This window comes from Tachysurus fulvidraco, chromosome 5 (assembly GCF_022655615.1).
Source record: "Tachysurus fulvidraco isolate hzauxx_2018 chromosome 5, HZAU_PFXX_2.0, whole genome shotgun sequence".
In the NCBI taxonomy this organism is placed as follows: Eukaryota; Metazoa; Chordata; class Actinopteri; order Siluriformes; family Bagridae; genus Tachysurus; species Tachysurus fulvidraco.
Genome location: NC_062522.1, coordinates 13,081,793 through 13,101,628, shown reverse-complemented (window position 1 = coordinate 13,101,628; position 19,836 = coordinate 13,081,793). Strand labels below are relative to the sequence as shown.

General features: G+C 38.6%; 1 protein-coding gene across 4 annotated transcripts in view; it reads left to right on the top strand.

Moving 5' to 3' along the window:
• Positions 1-19,836, top strand: part of farp2 (FERM, RhoGEF and pleckstrin domain protein 2) — a 44,844-nt gene that overhangs the window by 18,428 nt on the left and 6,580 nt on the right. For all 4 annotated transcript variants that reach the window (XM_027147451.2, XM_027147453.2, XM_027147452.2 and 1 more), the window contains exons 4-21: positions 357-399; positions 486-564; positions 823-920; positions 2,614-2,728; positions 5,143-5,290; positions 5,387-5,482; positions 5,806-5,969; positions 6,161-6,229; positions 6,365-6,425; positions 6,595-6,823; positions 15,110-15,282; positions 15,563-15,652; positions 15,892-16,025; positions 16,582-16,663; positions 16,725-16,962; positions 17,139-17,269; positions 17,508-17,576; positions 18,178-18,267. In XM_027147451.2, the coding sequence (XP_027003252.1) occupies positions 357-399; positions 486-564; positions 823-920; positions 2,614-2,728; positions 5,143-5,290; positions 5,387-5,482; positions 5,806-5,969; positions 6,161-6,229; positions 6,365-6,425; positions 6,595-6,823; positions 15,110-15,282; positions 15,563-15,652; positions 15,892-16,025; positions 16,582-16,663; positions 16,725-16,962; positions 17,139-17,269; positions 17,508-17,576; positions 18,178-18,267 (2,109 nt within the window). The remainder of the gene's footprint in view (positions 1-356; positions 400-485; positions 565-822; positions 921-2,613; positions 2,729-5,142; positions 5,291-5,386; positions 5,483-5,805; positions 5,970-6,160; positions 6,230-6,364; positions 6,426-6,594; positions 6,824-15,109; positions 15,283-15,562; positions 15,653-15,891; positions 16,026-16,581; positions 16,664-16,724; positions 16,963-17,138; positions 17,270-17,507; positions 17,577-18,177; positions 18,268-19,836) is intronic.

The window sequence follows — 19,836 nt, the reverse complement described above, 5'->3', positions numbered from 1 at the left end:
GCAGTGCATTCCTGTTACAATCATTCACAGATGTGTGTGATAAAAGAGGAATCTCCTGTAGAACAACTGTGGGTCGAATGCACAGTAGTTGTGCAAGCACATGGTATCAAAAATGCTTTTAGTAATACAATTAGCAGGTATTATCTCTGTAAATGCTAGCTTCAATACGTGGCATTAACATAAACCTTTTCTAACTGTATTCATCTCTGTCTGAAATGTCACGGTGGCCAACAAACTCCATCCAAAATACAGTAAACTCCTTAGGAAAGAATCGCTAGGAGTTTGGAATGGTAACGCCGAGTGAACAATCCTCTAAAAGGAACGGAAGCTAAAACTTGCTCTGCTTTTGGTTGTAGGTTTGGTTGGAGCCCACCAAGCTCATAGTGAAACAAGTGAGACGTAAGTGCACTGTTAGATTCGGGGTCACTTGCAGTGTGTTTTGAAAAGATTTGTGAATGTTTTTGTGATTGCGTGTTGTATTTCAGGACCAATGAACACACTCTTTCGGTTGTCGGTGAAGTTCTTCCCGCCCGATCCTGGCCAGCTTCAGGAGGAATTCACAAGGTGTGTGACAAGTTACAAGAGTTAACATCTGGCTTTTGCTACTGTAGATATTTATGTCTAACGTGAGATGTTTGATATCAAGGTTCATTCAAGTAAAATATCATTTAATTATTAAAGTGATATTGCCATTATTTTAAAGTATTTTATATTTTTGTACGAAAGGCGTTGATTTCCTGGGCAACGTATAAAGGCAAGCAAAAGCTTTTGTTCCATCAGGTTTTTCAGAACATATATTAATGCTTATGTTTCCTGGTGCAGGTACCTGTTTTCCCTGCAAATGAAGCGGGATCTGATTGAAGGAATACTGAACTGCACAGAAAACACTGCAGCTCTACTGGCCTCTCACCTTGTCCAATGTAAGTCTATGTCCACTGTGCAAAATGTTTAATGATGGTATTTAATTTAGTCCTTGTGATTTTATAATACCATGGCCATGTGTATGTATTCATATGTATGTACTGTATTCATTCATTCATTCATTTGTTCATTCAATTAGTATAATTCTTGCTGCGAATAGCACTTTATTAATTTTCTCTATTTCTTTAGAGCACTGAGCCATTTGGTTCGGCGCAGTTTCCCACTATACATATTTAAATCTAAAAGAAAAATCCAAAACCCTTCCAGAGCTGTGTGGCAGGGTGGGTTTAAAGAACAATTCATTCACTTGTCAGATATATGGCAGTGGGAAAAGTAAACCATCCTTAGCCATCACAGGAACCAAGCATGAAGAATACAGAAATGGTGCTAAAGTCTTTACAGAAACGATGAAAAGTTTATAGAAATAATTCATTTCAAATAATTCATTTCCAACTTATCTCGCATAACAAAATTTCTTGGAAGCGCACGCTCTCAGCAAGTGAGAGTTTGTTGGAACTGTGTATGTTAAAACACCGTTAGCCTTTTTGAGTCTATCACTTTATCTATCTTGTTTTCTTTAGTTTTATACAGATAAGTGAAACACAATAGAGATCAGACTTTTGGATACAGCAGAAGGCTGTAAATATACAAATGAGCATCTACATAGTCACTAATAGTTTTGTCATGCCCTGCGATTACCTGAACTCGGCACTAGATTTAAAAAAAAAAAAGTATTTATTTATATATTTTTCAGTCCAGTAGGGGTTTTGTTTAAATGATGGTCTCTAACATGCAGGCCTTTATCCACTAATTTGCCACTAGATTTATAATTAAAGAATAAAAACACAGTTTGACTGAGTGTTGGGTTGTGAGCAAAGTTTTACTTCAGCAGTTTAACACTAAAATTTCCTTTCTAATTGTTGCATATTCGTTTTAAAGATGAACTTTTACATTTAACAGCAGCAAATCATGTTAGTTCCTGTTATCACGCATGTTATAGCAGCTATAAACAAACTCTATTTATTTTTCTTTCAAAGTTCTGTTTTGTCATTCAGCCATTCCAGGGAACATGTTCTCTCAGTTATCAAAAATGTCCAGGTCACTGCAGGAACTTCTGTTTATGAGATGATATCTGATCCATTTTGCCCATCATGGAACCTACTTCTCCCCATGGTTGAATCATTATGTGGAGACAACTGATAACTCAGCTTGGGAATGTTTTTAGAAACAAGTCTATGTATGGAGTGTCTGGTCTCTAAAGAACTTACGAGTCTTAATAAACAAGTAAATTTTCCTTCCAGCACATTTCTGCCAGTCAGTCAACGAAGATGATGTGGGCAAAATGTTACAGAAATGTACTAAACTCAACCACACAACAAACTCGGTCTCATTATTTATATACTAAGGACCCAAAATAAATGCCTTTTTTTTCAGCTTCCAGGTCTTTCATTTATTTGTTTTCTTTTGTGTGGCTTTTCTGCACGACTACTAGCTGAAGGAAATGGTTTGAAAACTGCAAAACATCTTTCTTTGCAGTCGAGGGAAATAAGGTTGCTTTATTTAGGATAAACTGGTATTTGTAATGTTTCACTCATCCGATGCCAAAACAAGGTTTTGGCAGGAAAGTGTCTCTTTTTCTTTCTTTCTTTTTTCTCTTCTTCCTCCTTAGTCTTTGTTGTTTCTCTCTGTTAGCTGAGATTGGAGATTATGATGATGTTGCAGACAGGGAGTATCTGAAGCTCACTAAGCTGCTACCACATCAGGAGGAATTGCAGGAGAAGATCATGGAGTTCCATCGCAGACATGTGTAAGACCATTACAAAACTTATCCTCACTGCACATAGCGACAGCAGAAAAAGTGCATAACATTATGCAAATAATACTAACCCTGTGTGTTTTGCCTTTACGGAACACACTGTGCTGTTTCAGGTTTTGTATTTCTTGGTACAAATCACACTCAGTCCCCACCACGGGGATTTGCATGCCTTTTTTTTGAAAAGTTTTTTTTTTCTTCTGGATAGTTTCAGTGGGTCATAGTGTGAGAGTGCGCGCGTGTGTGAGTGCGCGCGCGTGTGTAAAATATTATAAGCTATTGTCAACTATAAACAGTGTTTCCCTGGTTTTGGAAAGGCATTTTTGTTTTGTCAATAGATGAAGACCAAAAGTTCCACAGGAAACTAATGCTATGTTTTGCAGATTGCTGTTTGTTGTTATATAAAAATTAAAAGGATTACTTATGCTCTTCTAATTTGAGTCTTTTGTTGATCTTGTTAAGCACTTTTGAATTTTTGAGAAAAGAACAGAGTGCAGTACAGAAGGCTAGAGTATATACGAGGTAAAGTTGTAACAGACAAAAATTATATTAGTTTTGGTGTTTTGTACTAGGACTGTAGTAAAATTTATTTTGTGGGACACATGCTTCCTTGCCAGAGACTGTTGGAAATGTAATAATTATAAGATGAGAGCCACCACAATTTTGTAATTGCTAGTCTGTAGCTCAGTTTTACAAAAATCATGGCTGCTGCCAATTCGGACATTGCACCCACATCGATTCTAAAAAAGCATAGCTGTAGACAGTCAGCTGGTTGTATTACTGTTGCTCAGCAGCAACACAAACACTTACAGATTACATAAAAACTCTTGAGGGCTTACTCTCTTTCACATCACACTAGGGCATTTAATGATCCAGCACTTGTTAATTGGGTGAAAGCCTTACTCAGCTAATGACAGTGCACTATTGTTCACTTTCTTGCACTAATACAAAATATGCTCTCTATGCATGACTTGTGACTAGCACACCTAGCATTGAGACCCCATCATTTCTGCATACGGAGAAAATATTTTTTTACATGTTTGATCTATTCCTATGGGTTGAATGGTCATAAACTTCAGTTTCTTGTTTTCTACTTTAAAGAATAATGACTAAAGCCACAACAAAATCGGGGGTCGGTAATCGTAAACATTTATTTATTTTGTTTGTTTGTTTGTTTGATGCAGGTGAACTATTTTTTTCAACTATTGTGAGATCAAATTAAAAAGTGAAACCACAAAAACAGAACAAATAATGAACGGTTTACAGTTTACCGGTCTATAGAGTATTGTTGTGTTAATTGTAAGTGAAGGGTGATGGAGGCTCGGAATCCACACTGTCTGATGTTTGGAAATGTATCAGAATTGTTTGAACGGCTTGCAGATATTTATTAGATGTGGTTGTAATGGCAGACCGCTGCTCCATCTAAATTCACCTTTCTAGGTGTGCTGTATCATGGCTAACCCCAACCAAAGTTGGAACATGTGAAGAAAGGTATTCACCGTGGTATTATGTATATTTGAAAAAATAAAGACTTCTGAAGTGTCATTTTTATTAAAAAGAAATCGGTGTGTAAACTAGTGATTGCTTTGGATCTTTCACAGCTTCTGTGCCTTTGAAGTTGCCGCGTTGGTTTGTATATGGTCAGGCACTCTGGCTGTATGAGAAGTGGTTAAAATGTTCAGGTCAGCTCTGTATTTGATTGTGTAGCCAATCCCCTGGCTAAGACCCCTTTATTAGCCACACTGTTGCTGGGAGGAGCCTCAGCAGATTTCACAGCTTAAAGGATGAGCAAAATTAGAATGTGCTGATAATCTGCCATCGGGCCTGAGCCTGGCATACACATGCTCTTTACTGGATAGATTCATTTATAGCTTTGTAGGTTGTAATCGTCCACCTTTCAGCTGTTTGCTTCGATTCTTTTGTAATGGGCCTGAAGGGCTGCTATAGAAGCTAACCAAGGCTAACCAATGTTCCAAATGTGAGACATACATTTTACATACGTGATATTCTTTAACTGTAAGAAAAGCCACATGATCAAATCAGTCTAATGTTTTAGGGGTCGCAATCTTTGTCATCTTTTAACCAAAACTAATACCAAATTCATCTCTGTCAATATTTATGCAAGAATGTTTTAAACTGACATGATATCCATTTCATTTCACACAAAACGTTTTCACAGATAAGGAGCACAAACAATCGAATACCTTTAATGACGAACATGTGACAAGGACCGAGTGAAAAGGGGTTCAGCCTGATAAAAGCTAATCTCAAGCAGTCATGAATAAATATTCGTAAATATCGTCTTACTATGCTTGTGTTCTTTATACCTCAGACTGTGTCATTTCCTGTCAGAGAACAGTTTTTCTTTTTGTTCAGCACACCTGATTCCTTTCTTTATTCCGGTGCAGGGGTCAGACGCCGGCCGAGTCTGATTTCCAAGTGCTGGAAATTGCCCGTAAGTTGGAGATGTACGGTGTGCGTTTCCACCCTGCAGCCGATCGTGAAGGCACCAAGATCAACCTATCAGTGGCCCACATGGGTCTGCAGGTCTTCCAGGTGAGCATGGCCTGCTTGTATTAATCTGTGCTTGGGAACAGGTCTGTCATTTTAAAGCTCTGATAAACTTTATTATTTACTTAATCTCTTTCTCAGGGTAACACCAAGATCAACACATTCAACTGGTCCAAGATTCGCAAACTGAGCTTCAAAAGGAAGAGATTTCTTATCAAGCTGCACCCAGAGGTCCATGTAGGTATTAAGGCCCAGGAGAGGAATCACTACTAAATTTGCACCACATTAATAGTTTTATTTTTTTTTCACGAATATACAGTAACGTCCACTTTATTAGGAACACCTGTACACATGCAACTTTTTTTCTCCATTCTGATGTAGGATGAGTAGCTCTTGTCATGTATCTTCATGAATTTATGCACGGAGTTTCACACGATTGTCTCCACACGATTGTCTAATTAGATTACTCTGGTGGATAGTGAGGGTTCCCATACTGTCACTTTTTGTATGTTATTAACTCTTTGTGACCATGTATCTCTTTCTCTGTGTCCATCATTCAGGGTCCTCATCAGGACACGTTGGAATTCCTGATGGCTAGTCGTGATCAGTGCAAGATCTTCTGGAAGAGCTGTGTGGAGCATCACGCCTTCTTCCGCCTTTTTGATCAACCACAACCCAAAGCCAAAGCAGTTCTGTTTAGCAGGGGATCTTCCTTCAGATACAGGTACTGTGTGTGAATGTGTTTGAGTCTGCATAGTGCACATATGTTTGATTTGTAGATTATTTTTTGTGGATGTGTGTAAAGGACAAAGACTACAATTTACCCCTTTTTTATGAAAGCAAAAGAATCTTCCTATTCCCTGTTTGTAATGTCTGTGGGAACAGACTTGATGTTTTATGTGTGTTTTGTGACAGTGGGCGTACTCAGAAGCAGCTGGTGCAATATGTTAGGGATAGTGGTGTGAAAAGAACACCCTACCAGAGGTGAGCCACTGCTGGCCAAGATTTTATTTTTTTAATACAGCAATGCTGGAACAGAAATTAAATAATTTGTTCGTGTTTTTTTTTTTTGTTTTTTTTTATAATTATTATATTTATTATGTATATTGTCTTTGACAGGAGGAACAGCAGTAAGATCCGGATGTCAACTCGCTCCTTAGCCACTGATTTTCCTAAGCAGGTCAGTAACAAATGGTGTCCACATTATTATCCCAAACCATTGCTTTTCCATTCTAAACCACAAGCTTTTTAATTCTACATATATACAGTGAATAATTCCTTTTTTTTCTCCCTTTAATATCCCTACCTCCCATTAACCCTCCTTTTCTGACTATTTTTCTCTCCTACAGAGCCTGTTCTTCAATGACAGCCATAAGATATGCAGTTCTCCCCCATCTGCCACTGTTTCCTTCCACTCTCTGCACTCTTCCATCTCTCCTGTAAGGATGGATAACAATAGCAAGCCTCAAATCCAGCAGATCCAGCACATCCCATCTCTTCAGCAGCCTGTGAGACCACCTAGCCCTGTGAAGGAGGAGCCTGCAAAGATCCACCCTCCATCTAACTCAGCCTTCCCAGGTGCCCCTTACAACCCGGCAGCAGGAGACTGCAGCCCCTCGTTTGTGTGTGTAGAGAGTAGCTTCTCCCAAAATGGCAATGATTATGGTGATCACATGGCATTGGGCAAGATTGGGCAGTGTCAGATGCAAAATCTTGGTTCAGGTGCCAGAAAGGCCTTCAATACTCTGGAGGCTTTGGAGACGAAGTTTATGCACTCAGGGCCAATCCCCGCATTCCCGCTGCAGTTCAGCGAAGAGTTCATAGATGATGACCCTGCTGAAATGTCATTTTACGCAGGTGGGAATGAAGCATACATGTTTGGCTTTAACGAAAATGCAGAGAGGTTCAAATATGGCGAATGTGAAATAAATGGAAACTCCAATGAGCTTTCAGAGGCTGCCTATGGCCGTTCTGAGACCAGCTCACTGGTCAATAACCGCTCAGAGTGCAGTTCCCTGGACAACCTGGGACTGTCGTCCTCATCTTTGCGCTTGCCCGGCTCAGAAAACCTATCTGAGGCCAGCTCCATGCTTAATTTCCCACCATGTTCTGCACGCTCAGAGGCCAGTTCAGCCATGCAATTTAGTGAACTGGTGGACCAGCTGGAGCAGCTTAGCTATCCACCAACAGGCACAGAGGGCTCAGGCTCCGGCAGCTCTGATTCAGATTCAGACTGGGGCTCTGACGGAGGCCTGATGTCAGATCAGAATCTGTTTTACAGCAACCCATTTACTGGTACTGCAGACATGGAAGCTTTCCTCCTTGAGTGCCAGAACCTTCGTGCATTAAGCCTTGGGGAAGCCCCCAAAGCCAACCAGCTTGATATGTAGTGTTTTACTTATATATAAATTGAGCTCTCTCCTGGTGGGATATCCTAGAGAGAGATGCCTTGCAGACCACTAAAGCTCTAGCTAAGCATCAGACGTAAGGCTTTATTCATAAAACACGCATTTTCATAATACTTCAAAATCAGGGAAAAAAAGAAAAAAAAAACACCAGCTTGGTGCCAGGGGGGGCATGTTTTCATCTTTGATGCTAAACAGATACAGCACTTCTTTTTCCTCACTTCATAATTCTTGAGAACATAATAGGCACTTTTATCATCTCATGCTGCCACTTTTTCCTTTATACTTTATCGTGCGCTTAGCCACTAGTCTTTCTTGCTTTCTGGTGTGTCCCGAATTTCTAAATGTTTGCTGTGTTCAAGCTTGCGTCTTGTCATGACATGCCTTCTGGGACTACAATCAATCTTTTACGATTTGGTGCTGACATTAGAGATTTTCCCTTCAACTAAGTGCAGGTTCAGCTCCCCTGTTTGCTGCTCTGTACTCTCCTCTTTGTCTATGTTTGGAATCAGATTTATACTTGACATTTGGATTGGTTTATTGTGCCATAGCACTGATTGTTGAAAATTACTGACCACCACAGTTATTTAAAGCCAGTGTTGGGCTTCGAAGGAGAATATTGCAATAGTCTATAACTTAGAATAGTGCCTCTCAAACTGGTTTGAGAATCACTGCTTTAGAAATTGTCCTGTAACATTGAGAGAGTTTTATACTATTGTTGTTGCTGTATTCAGCACCAGAATGTATTATTTCAATCTAAAAATACAGCAATTTATTTGCTTGATATTTGAATGCAAGTCCAGTTTATCTTTTAGTGAACTGTGAAGTTTGAACCCATTTATAATCTAACATTTAGTGACCTAATCTGTTTTTCTAAATAGCCAAATATTACCTCAGAGTTATTTGAAAATAGTCTTAAAATGCTTGCATAAAAATTCTAGATAAGGAGCAAATCTATGCTGCCAGTAAGGCATGTGCTGATACATTGTGCATTGTGTTGCCTTTTATATTAAAATTAGACAGTGACCTCTTGTAAAAAATATATAATGATGTTTTTGAATGCAAATTAGTCAACTAAATTAAATAAGATGAATTAGAACACAGCCATACTCAGAATAGACTGATGATACTTTAAAGCATCCACAGCAACAATATTGTGTGTTGATCAGTTATCCACTATTTTGTGATATTCACCAACACATGCCTGCTACCGGTATGGTTTATCTGATCAGGTGCTGTGAACGTTGTATAGCGAAACTGTCGGATTATTTACGTATCCACTCCAGTGTTTGGTGTGAATTTGATTATGGCTCTGCTCAGGCCTGTTATGAAGCAGCAGTGAAACTGGCAGCCGTGCCTCTTCAGGAAGTTTGATCGAGGCTTAATAGCACTGGTATTGGTATTTTCATTTTGTGATCGACTTACCCCACAGTGCTCCCTGCTGTTCAGTATTTTCATTTCACACTATTGACACAATTTTTGCCTTAATGTTTTTTTTTTTTGGTTTTTTTTTTCTTTGGTGATGGTGATTTATCGCTATGTAGCCTGACTTTCTTTACTGCACAATTTGTTGTTTTCATGCAAACCTTTTTTTTTTTTTTTTTAAATACATATTTTAGATTTTTGTTCTTACTCCAGAGAATGTAATGCACCGTGCTGCCAAAAAAAACCCCAAAACAGTGTGAATGTAACCTGCTCCTTGGGTAATATGCAAGCTCATGCATAGTGTCAGAGATTCAGTGTTATTGGCACAAACAAATTGTAGTCTGAAAGCACATTCTTGTATTTTTCACTGAACATTTACAACCCCTTAAATGGGTCTTGGTATTAACGCTCTCCTGTATATTTAGATATAGCTCTGTGTATATGATTTACATCAGTTATTTTTACACCACATAGCTGCATTTCATGAAGAATGTGCTTTATCCTCATGTTAATATACAGCAATTAAGCTTCAAATCAGTCACAATGTGGTATCAGATTTGTGTGATCTTGGTGAGTAAAAATGCGTTAAGTCTATGGTCGCACAGATTTAGCTACTATATACAATAAGAATTTAGGCTTTCCCATAATTTTTTAAATAATTTTGTCTGAAGTATATAGCAAGTTATCCTAACTATCCTATTTAGCATTGTTTTTGATTTCCTCTCATCCTCAGTTTCCATGCATTCAGTGTTTAGCTATAGCACTATTCATTTCTTAAATAGTTGCTTTTAGTTAATGAAATAGGTTTCAAATTAGATTGACCAAAGTTGGCATTATATAGTACTAGACATTACACAGGGCACTAACAGGAAACATCAGTGGGGTGCAGATGCAGATTTGTGGGTAAATCAGACTGCTTTAATGGCCTTGTTTCTTGGGTGCGTTCCGTTAGTAGACTGAGATCTTAACCACAATATGGGGTATGATCCGTGCATTTTTTTTTTCCTTTGGTTGATGTCATTTCCTTATTCTATCTCCTGTGAAATTCTATTTAGTTTCATTTCCTGCTTCATCTAATCCTGCTTCACTTTGCTGAATTGCTCCATTTTCTACTAAATTTGGTTGTCAGATTTGTGGTTTGTCTTCCTACGGCAACTCTTTCTAGCACTTTTCAGCTGTGGTTTTTTAAAACTAGGTATTACCTCTGTGAAAAATATACACACAAATGGCAGAAAGATGAATTTTAAAAAGAACTATAAAAAGATTTCAACAAGGACGAAGAGAGAGAGCCTTTGAATAACTAACAAGCTGGAGTGAAATCCAGTGTGACTGTAGATTACGCTATTGGGTCATTTAAGGCCGAGTTCATTCTCATTGTCATTTTGAGAGCTGGCTAAGCTGTTTTCAGCACCAATTGTGTGCAGTTGTTTCCTCCCAAAGACTCTCTACTCTCACAAGCGAGGACGAGCAGTGTAACTGGGCACAGAATAGCCATCCAGCTGCCTTACCTTGGAAAAACTTGGAACCTTTGTTAATGTGGCGTTAGTTGAGTGTGAGGCATGCCGAAATTCTGTTCTGAAAAAATGCACAGTTATGTTTTTGACATATCCAGAGACTGAAGCAATTATGTTTGTTTAATTGACCTTAAATTTTCAATGCATTAATGCAGTCTGACTTCAAAACTCAATGTGTTCTTGCTAGCTTTTGTAACGATAAACATCTGTTTGGGTTTTAATGCTGCTTTGAAGCTGTAGCTGCAGCAGAAGATTTACCCAAGATGGTCAACGGTTTGTTTATGAAGGCTGGGCGTCTGCTCTTCACATAGACACATTACTCACCCTGAGCATTGCAGTAACTCTACAGCTTTCTCTTACATGTGTTTGGATGGTAAGATCAAAGCAAGGTGCTCAAAAAGTGATGCTTTTTTATTGAGTCTTGCAATAGCCCATTGAAGGTTTAGTAATGATCAGAATTTAATAGTCATGGTTAATAACAACGACTGCAAACCATTTGTTTATTAATCTGAGCTAGGTTGAGTCTTCACCACTATTACCAACTCATGGTGCTCTTGGGCCACACTTTCACACTTCTCAAATCTTTGCAGAATTTTTTTTTCTCAAACGGATGTTTGTAAGACAGACAAGATCTTCCTTGCTCTGAGTATTGTCTTCCTAGTCCCTTTCCCCTTCTACTCCCGCTCTAGTTTATTAACTAAGTATTTGACATCACCACTTAATTTCACTTTAAAGCTCTTAATTTAGATTAAATCACTGCACAACCTAAGTGCCTAATCTATAACAATTAATGTGAAAAAGTGTACGTGTGTGTGTATGTTTTTCTTCTTTTAAATAAACCATTTGCTTTTTGGTACATGACCTTGAAGACTTTGAACATTTTGTCAGTTCCTTTTATTATTACTTATATGACTCAAACATGACTAATATGTTCTATTAAAATATCTTTAGGAAGCTTTATTTCCTGGAACTGCTGCATTTCATCTAATACATTTATTCATGATTCATACCGTTTCTTCACTTCTTTGAAATCTGGTTTTTCATGCTCACATTCCCATATTTAGGATTTTTTGCATTTGGTTCCATAAGAATTCAGGAATTTTTCCTTTTTTTCTGTTTCCCTTTCATAATATTACAGTCTAGTGGCCTGGAGAATGTAAACAAATGCTTTAGGTGCTCTTAAAAGGCTGGGGAATAATTGGCCATTATTCTGCAGCCAGGTGCTGTGGTTTCGGTTCTGTCCTGTGCAGCTGTGTGAAAGTGTAATAACACATTTTCCCAGCCAAGCGATGGCTGTAAGTAGTGTATATAGCAACAGATACCAAGATAGTGAGACAGCGTCTGTCTTTCCTGTGCCACGTCAGCCACTAAAGTATACGTTGGAAGAAATGCACAACAACTGAGCATGCTCTTGAAGATCCAGAAGTATCTATCTAAAAAAAAAAAAAAGTATTTTTTTTTTTACCAGGGTTCAGGCTTTGTGTTTATCACAGATCTGGTGTGTTTCACCCCATAAATAAAATTTATGAAGCCATTTTTTTTCTGACCAAAGAATTGCAGGGGCATTCCCCATGATTTGGGTCTCTTTATACCATGTCTTACAGTATGCGACATCTGTACAGTGAAGCCAGCCAGCACATCATTTTGTGTATGCTCTGTTTCCCAACACCACGACCACCAAGAGTCACTTACACACAAATGAGGTTCCCAGTGATTATGTAGCATCCGTCCTATCTAGGCAGCAAAGTTAGTTATGCTCCATTGGTTGTGCTATCGTAATTCAAACTCATTTGTATGAAATCTTAGATACTTGTTCATTTCGGGTGCTCAGGAAATGCAGGGTTTTCCTATTCTCTTAAGTATAAACAACTAGCATAGCTGCTTCTTATTGTCACTTTTAACAGTACTCAACTTATATGAGAACACTGAATATAAAGAAGAAGCATCAGTAGAGATGCCACACTGAAAGAAGGCAGAGTAAACTAGAAAGCTTTGAGGGTTTAGCGGGTGGTTACATGAGAGATTTTTTACTCATTTTTCAGAAAATAAATAATTAAGTGAGATCAAATGGTATGGTAATACCACAGCAATTACATGTTTTGTCTGCTACTGTCAGTTTCAGCTTCCAGTGAACCTCAGGCTCATAAATGCCTTGAATCCTTAGCTCTGTATTTGGATTATACACTTTAGATATAGAATGTGTGAAATGGAAATAGCACTAGCACAACACAGTGAAGTACAGGACGATAGACTGACCAGTCCATGAACTCAGACTTTGACTTTTCAGATGCAAAGTGAGCCGAACCCAAGTAGAATTTGGTTACCCAAACCAAATAGGACCTGGAAATAGTGCCATAATCACAAATCCTCATTCGAACCAGTCAGCTGTTTGTAGCTCGACGTTACTCAGTTTTCAATTATTATTATTATTTTTTTTTTTGCTGATTTCTTCAGAGGTGTATCACAACTTTATCATAAATCATATTGGGTACATGTTTTCATTTATTTACCCATAGAAAGTTTGTCTTGCTGCTGAGCGCTTTCTGACTTAAACTGAATATCTTGCTGCTGCCTACATCTTGGGTTGAAATTTTTTTTTTTTGAGTCACTGTTTGCTCACTATATCAGGCAGTAATTATTTTGAAAACATTCACAGAAAACTTCTATTTGTCAGCCGATATTCAAATATAACAAAATAGACCGTGATAAGCTTTGTTTTCATTCATAGGGAAATATCGGTACACTTACAAAAAATATCATAATTAGCAGAATTTATTTATCATCCCTAAAACTAGTCATATACCTCAATTTTCACATAATTCTGCCTGATAATCCACTAATCTTACTTTAGGCATCATTATTCTATGGTAATCAGACACGGGTTCTCAATTAGGACACCTCATTGTCTGTTAATAAGCTGCTATGAATATAAATGTCCATAAATCAGCTCCTAATGCAGCAAACAAAGTCCTACTACAAACTCTTCTCATACTATTCTACTCATTTAATTGTGAATTATTATTATTATTATTATTATTAATACACATTGGGTTTTAGAGTACCGTCATAATATTCTGTTTATGTACTGTACAGATCTCTGGCACTGAGAGCTGAAATGGCAGCCATTTCCACTGCTTTTCAGGACCAAAGTCTGGTTAAAGATTGGAGAGATTGAGAGGTGCACAGCTACGGCTCTTCCTGTGTGGAGTTGCTTCAGTGTTTGTGCAGGATTTTGGCTAAGTGCCTTTAACGCTGTCTTATCCTCCTCCCCCATCTCCTGTGTCATACCCAATGGGACACTGCAGTTAAACTGTAAACCGTCTGGCCAGAATTGCTGCATTCCTGATAAGCCTCCTCTTCAGGAATTACTTCCGGGTCATACAGCCACTTTTTTTTTACTCTTTTCGACTGTTTCTGTTTCTCTTGTCAAGATGTGTTTCTTTTTTTCCCCCTTGTTTTTTAATCTAAATAGAATTCAGATTTTGCAGTTTGAGAGACTACGATGGAAGGTTCTGTCTGTCAGGGTTTTTTTTTTTTATATATGTATATAAATATAAATCCTGCCCATGCTTGATGCCAGAGACTGAACTTGATGTTGAAAGTACCTCAGAGTTTTATCCTTTGGTTGTAAGTTACATGAAAGACGTGGTCTACATATCAAGAAAGGATACTCGTGCCCGAAAACCGACATTTGCCATGATTTCTGCCGACGTACTGAAAACAACAGAGTGAAAGGTTTATATTAGAAAACGAATGTTGCTTCTTGTGAGTACAGATCTTGCGTTGTCTTTTTTTTCCCCTCCACTGTGTGTCCCCTGCTGCTTTAGACTGACAAGTTCAACCTGTTCACCTTATTTTTTAGGTTTTCCTCAATTTGTCAATGTTTCCGCAACATTATAGACCAAAAACCAGTCTTAAGCCGAACCTGAATGATATTGCGAAAATGATTATTTACGCACTTATGTAGTTTTTCTTCGTATGTTTTTTTTTATTAGTATTTTTCCACTTCAAATTAATGGTGGTTATTTTGTTTGCCTTGCACCTGTGTGCAGACATTGCAAGTTCTCAACAGTGTTTATGGGTTCCTCATTCTATGCTGGTTTTCCCTCATCAGAAGTGTTCCTCACATGAGATGAACTGATTTGCATCTCTCTGTTGTCTGTAGTACCTTGGAACCCAGACTCACATCTGGGATGGGCTCTATGGTTGGAAAAATATCATAAATACAGTATTTTAATTTTAAACACTGACAAATGTTGATACATTCACCAATTAGTTGATCCAAGTACAAAATTAAGTTTCTGTTTTTTACCACAGATCTTGATCTTCCCCAGTTTTGTTCCTACTTAAATAAGTTACAGATTGATAATTATTCCATGTGTTGTTCCAATTGATGAAAATATCACTTTTCAACATCTTATCCACCTGTATTTATGTACTGGAACAGTTAATTTTCTTTCCCATTTTGCTTTAAATTCGTCTGCATTAATTATTCCCTGTTCTTTCTTCTCCTTTCTCAGGTCCCATAATGGACAGCCCCCAACTGTCTCCCTTTGGGTCCAAGTGTCCTCTGAGTATGTCCACGTCCTTCCAGATGTCCACACTCAGCCTGCCGAGTCAGGCACCCTCAAGTCCTGTTCTCAACGAGGGAGGCAGCGCCAGGCTGGAGGAGGAAGAGGAGCTTAGGAGGAAGGTATGCTGTTGAAAGTTAATCACACTCTAGAACACTGGTTTTGGACCATACAAAGGCCATGTATATAACTGTATAAAGAGTTTTTTAAGGGAATCGTATGTTACATTACTTTTAGGATTGATTACTCCTATCATTAGCATGTAAACTAACACAGGGCTACTTTTTGTGTATGCAGTATGTATTATGTTAATCATCATGCTGCCTCATCTTTTCTAAAATGTTACGTGTAACATGAGCTGGAGTTTTTACTGTTATTTATTTGTTTCTCATGTCTCTCCAGAGATATCCCACTGATAAAGCTTACTTTATTGCCAAAGAGATTCTGATGACCGAGAGGACGTACCTGAAGGACCTGGAGGTTATCACAGTGGTGAGCAAATCTGTTCCTGAACAAATAGCAAATTGTGTGTGTGTGTCTGTGGGAGTTTGGGAGTGTCGCTGTAAGAGTGGTATATCTGTGTGAATGTGTTGTACACATGCAGAATCAATAGTGGGGCCGATGTCTGTGTCTGTTCTATGCATGACTTATTGATACAGACATGATGATCAGGTCGGTGTCTAATACGGATGTGTTTTATGTCATGCTGGCGCACATGTGTGTGTCCTCAGTGGTTCCGCAGTGCAGTGATTAAAGAGAATGCCATGCCTGAAGGCCTGATGACTCTCCTTTTCTCCAACATTGACCCCATCTACGAGTTCCATCGAGGCTTTCTCAAAGAAATTGACCAGAGGCTGGCTCTCTGGTACTCGTCCACTTTTTTCTTACCTCAAATAATCAATCATGGACCAAGCACAGTACATTTTATGGACCTATTCCAGACACACGCATGAATACAACAGAACAGTAAACACGGTGTATATTTCTTGCTCAATTACTTAATTAGGCACAATAAAACTGTGTTCCAATTCTGAATTCTACAGTGGCAATGTGGCAAACGTTTCTAAAACAGATCCATTTTTAAGTTTTACATTTCTGTCTTCTGTCTCATTTTTTTCAGCACCCTTTCCAAAATATCAGTAACTGAAATGAACAATTTAACAATTTGCAATTCAAAGTTTAAAAATGAAGCATCAATTAGGATCTTTATACATATCACTAAATATTATAATAAAGAATTTAAGGCCAAAGGATTTGGGAAAAGATTAATCTGTGATTTGGTTAGAATGAGATTTTTTTTTGGTGCAGCTCATGTTGTCATGTTGTAAGAACATTGTAGTTACTGATGTACCACATATAGTACACAGCCAGTGATGGATTTATTTCATCTCTTGCTAATATTCCTTTCTCTTTTTCCCCAGGGAGGGTCGCTCTAATGCTCATGTGAAGGGAGATTACCAGAGGATTGGTGATGTCATGCTGAGGAACATGTGTGCCCTGAAGGTGAGGTCTTAAATAAATAACGAACGGAACATTCTTTATTTTAATTGTATTTTTTCCTCAGGAGTTCACCAGCTACTTGCAGAAGCACGACGAGGTACTGACCGAGCTGGAGAAGGCAACGAAGCGTGTAAAGAAGCTGGAAACGGTGTATAAAGAGTTTGAACTGCAGAAGGTGTGTTATCTGCCCCTCAACACCTTCCTCCTCAAGCCCATCCAGAGGCTCATGCACTACAAACTGATCCTTGAACGCCTGTGCAAACACTACTCCCCCGAGCACAGGGACCACCACGACTGCAAAGGTAACCACATTCGCACATCTGTAACTCCTAGTAAGTCCAGTAGATCAGAGCTTAATCATGGAATTGGGAGAGCATGTGATTGCTGTGAGAGTGATTCACACACAGGACATAAAGTTAGATGACTTGTTAGTATTTCTCTATGTATATACTACGAGTATATATGTTTGTGTCTGTAGAGGCCCTAAAGGAGGTGGCAGAGATAACAGCTCAGCTGCAGAGTAGCCTCATTCGACTGGAGAACTTCCAGAAACTGACAGAACTGCAGCGAGACCTGATCGGCATTGAGAACCTCACTGCTCCTGGCAGGGTTCGAGTCCTGCTTTATTTAACATAATTAAATTTTTCTCTCAGCGAGCAAAAATTTGAAAAAATGTTTATTTATTATTATTATTTAAAAACTATTTTTTCCCAAATTGTTAATTGCTCATGTTCTACGTTTTCCCCAATTAGACAAAAAATATCAACTGATGCTGTACAGTACTGTATTAAACTAAAATGATTAGTGCAATGCTTTGTGTGGTTTGTAATGCTTTTGTGATCACCAGGAGTTCATAAGGGAAGGCTGTCTTTACAAGCTTACAAAGAAAGGCCTGCAGCAAAGGATGTTCTTCCTGGTGAGTTTACACACCAATTGTTTTCTTGCAGCAGGATCGGACGAATCACTAGCCAAGACGAAAGGGAAAAACAACTCCATATTGATTTTGGGTTGAGAATATTTTTATAGTAAATGCATTTCACAGTGTTACAGCATCGAGCTGCATCACTATACGGAGAGCTGCTTGTTCCAAATCCCACAGCCTACTTACTACTCATCAGCAGAGGTCTGATCTAGTTTTTGGTAGAAGTGTTTTTGCTAGGCTGAATGATTATATATTCCAGTATATGGAAATATTAAGTGAAAATAAAAGGCTGTCTTTTTAAAATATCTTTTTATATGTGATGCATGCAGAGAACAATCCAGTTTATAGTCAGAAGCCTGGTCAACAACTTGCAAATCTTTTGTTGTTTGTGCAAACATGATTATGTTTAAAAAAAACAAAACAAAACATTTACTCCTCAGATGGAGTTAAGTAGCTTACTAGCTAACCCCTACCTCTTTACTTGGATAGGATAGCTACCACTAGCTAATACATTTATGTTTTGACTTTCATTTCCCTTTGAACAGGTTTTTCACCTTCATATTTACCTTTAACTGACCTGAATGTTACTTCTCAGTTTTCAGACATGCTCCTTTACACAAGCAAAGGCGTAACAGCAACAAACCAATTTAAAGTTCATGGCCAGCTTCCCCTCCATGGCATGCTTGTGAGTATACGGCCCTATTTCGTTTTCCATAACAACAAACTTTGCATTTTTTAATATTTTTCGTCTTTATTCGTCTTAAACACAGCAGTCAGTGACCTTGTTTGGTTTTTTGAGATGGATGACTATTTACTTTACATTTACATTTCTATCATTTGGCAGACGCCCTTATTCAGAACCACTTACATTATCTCATGTTTATACAACCGAGCAATTGAGGGTTAAGGGTCTTGCTCAGTGGCCCAACAGTAGCAGCATGTTGGACCTGGGATTGAACACACAACCTTCCGATTGGTAGCCTAACACCTTAAACCAGGGGTGTCAAACTCTGGCCCGCGGTGTAATTATATTTGGCCCGCGAGATCATATCAAATGTGCATTACAGCAGGCTAGCCGCATGCTCCGCTAATACTACAAATCCCAGAATGCCTTGCCACTGTATTGATGCGTACTGTAGTCACAGACAGCAAGCGCCCCTCATTCTTTGTTGACAGTCGTTAACAACCAGTTTGTCTTGTGTGCTAACGGAGCTAACGTGTCTGTAACGAAAGTATATAACATAAGAAGACACTATGACACTAAACATTATGAGACGTATAAGGACCTGGACGTAAAGCAGAAGCTCCAGAAGGCGGAGGAGCTGAAAAAAGTCTGGTTTTCCGGCAGACTATGTTCATGAAAGCAAAATCAAAAAGTGAAGCTGCTGTAAAGGCGAGTTTTATTGTGGCAGCAGAGACTGCAAAATCTGCCCTTTAATGAGGGAGAGTTTGTCAAAAAAGTGTATGGTCAAAGTTTGCGAAACGAACACCACTGAGGCCATCCTTGAAAATATTCTTGTTTGCCGTAACCCGACCGACCGTCAATTTAGGACCGACTCGATTTAAGTCTGACCGACTTGCCAGTTGTAAATTTGCGTTAAGACCGACCTTTTATTTATTTATTTTTTACTCTTCAAACAACTAATACAAAAGCAATAAAATAATATTAACGGGTTCGGGCACCATAATACATCTAAAAAATGTATTGAAACAGCTCGACACCGCTTTAACTTGGCACGAAGTTCTGGAAAAACTGCCCAGCATCAAAATAAGGTTTGCAATGATGCGCCCGAAGGCACGGGTTGAAGACCCAGTCAGTGACGTCACGATATGCTAATTTGTTTAAAGTCATACCTACGTAATCACCATCACCAAAATTGTTTTCAAAACTTTTTTTTTTACATTGAAACTTTAAAAAAATATATATATAGACCTACCTACTGACCCCCCCCCCCTTTTTTACTGTTACTGCAAACCAAAATATTTTTAAGGATTTTAAAAAGCTTTAGGACATTTCTTCTTTCTCTCACACACACACTTTCTCTCTCTCTCACTCTCTCTCGCTCACACACACTTTTTCTCTCTCCCATACACACACACACACACACACACAAACACACACACACACACACACACACACACTTCACATTCATGTCTCTGCTTCACCATTGCATGCAGCTAATTGTGCTGGATGGTCCGGTGAGTAACAGCAAACCCAAACACCTCGAAGCTTAAGTCTGAGTCCCTGCCCTCT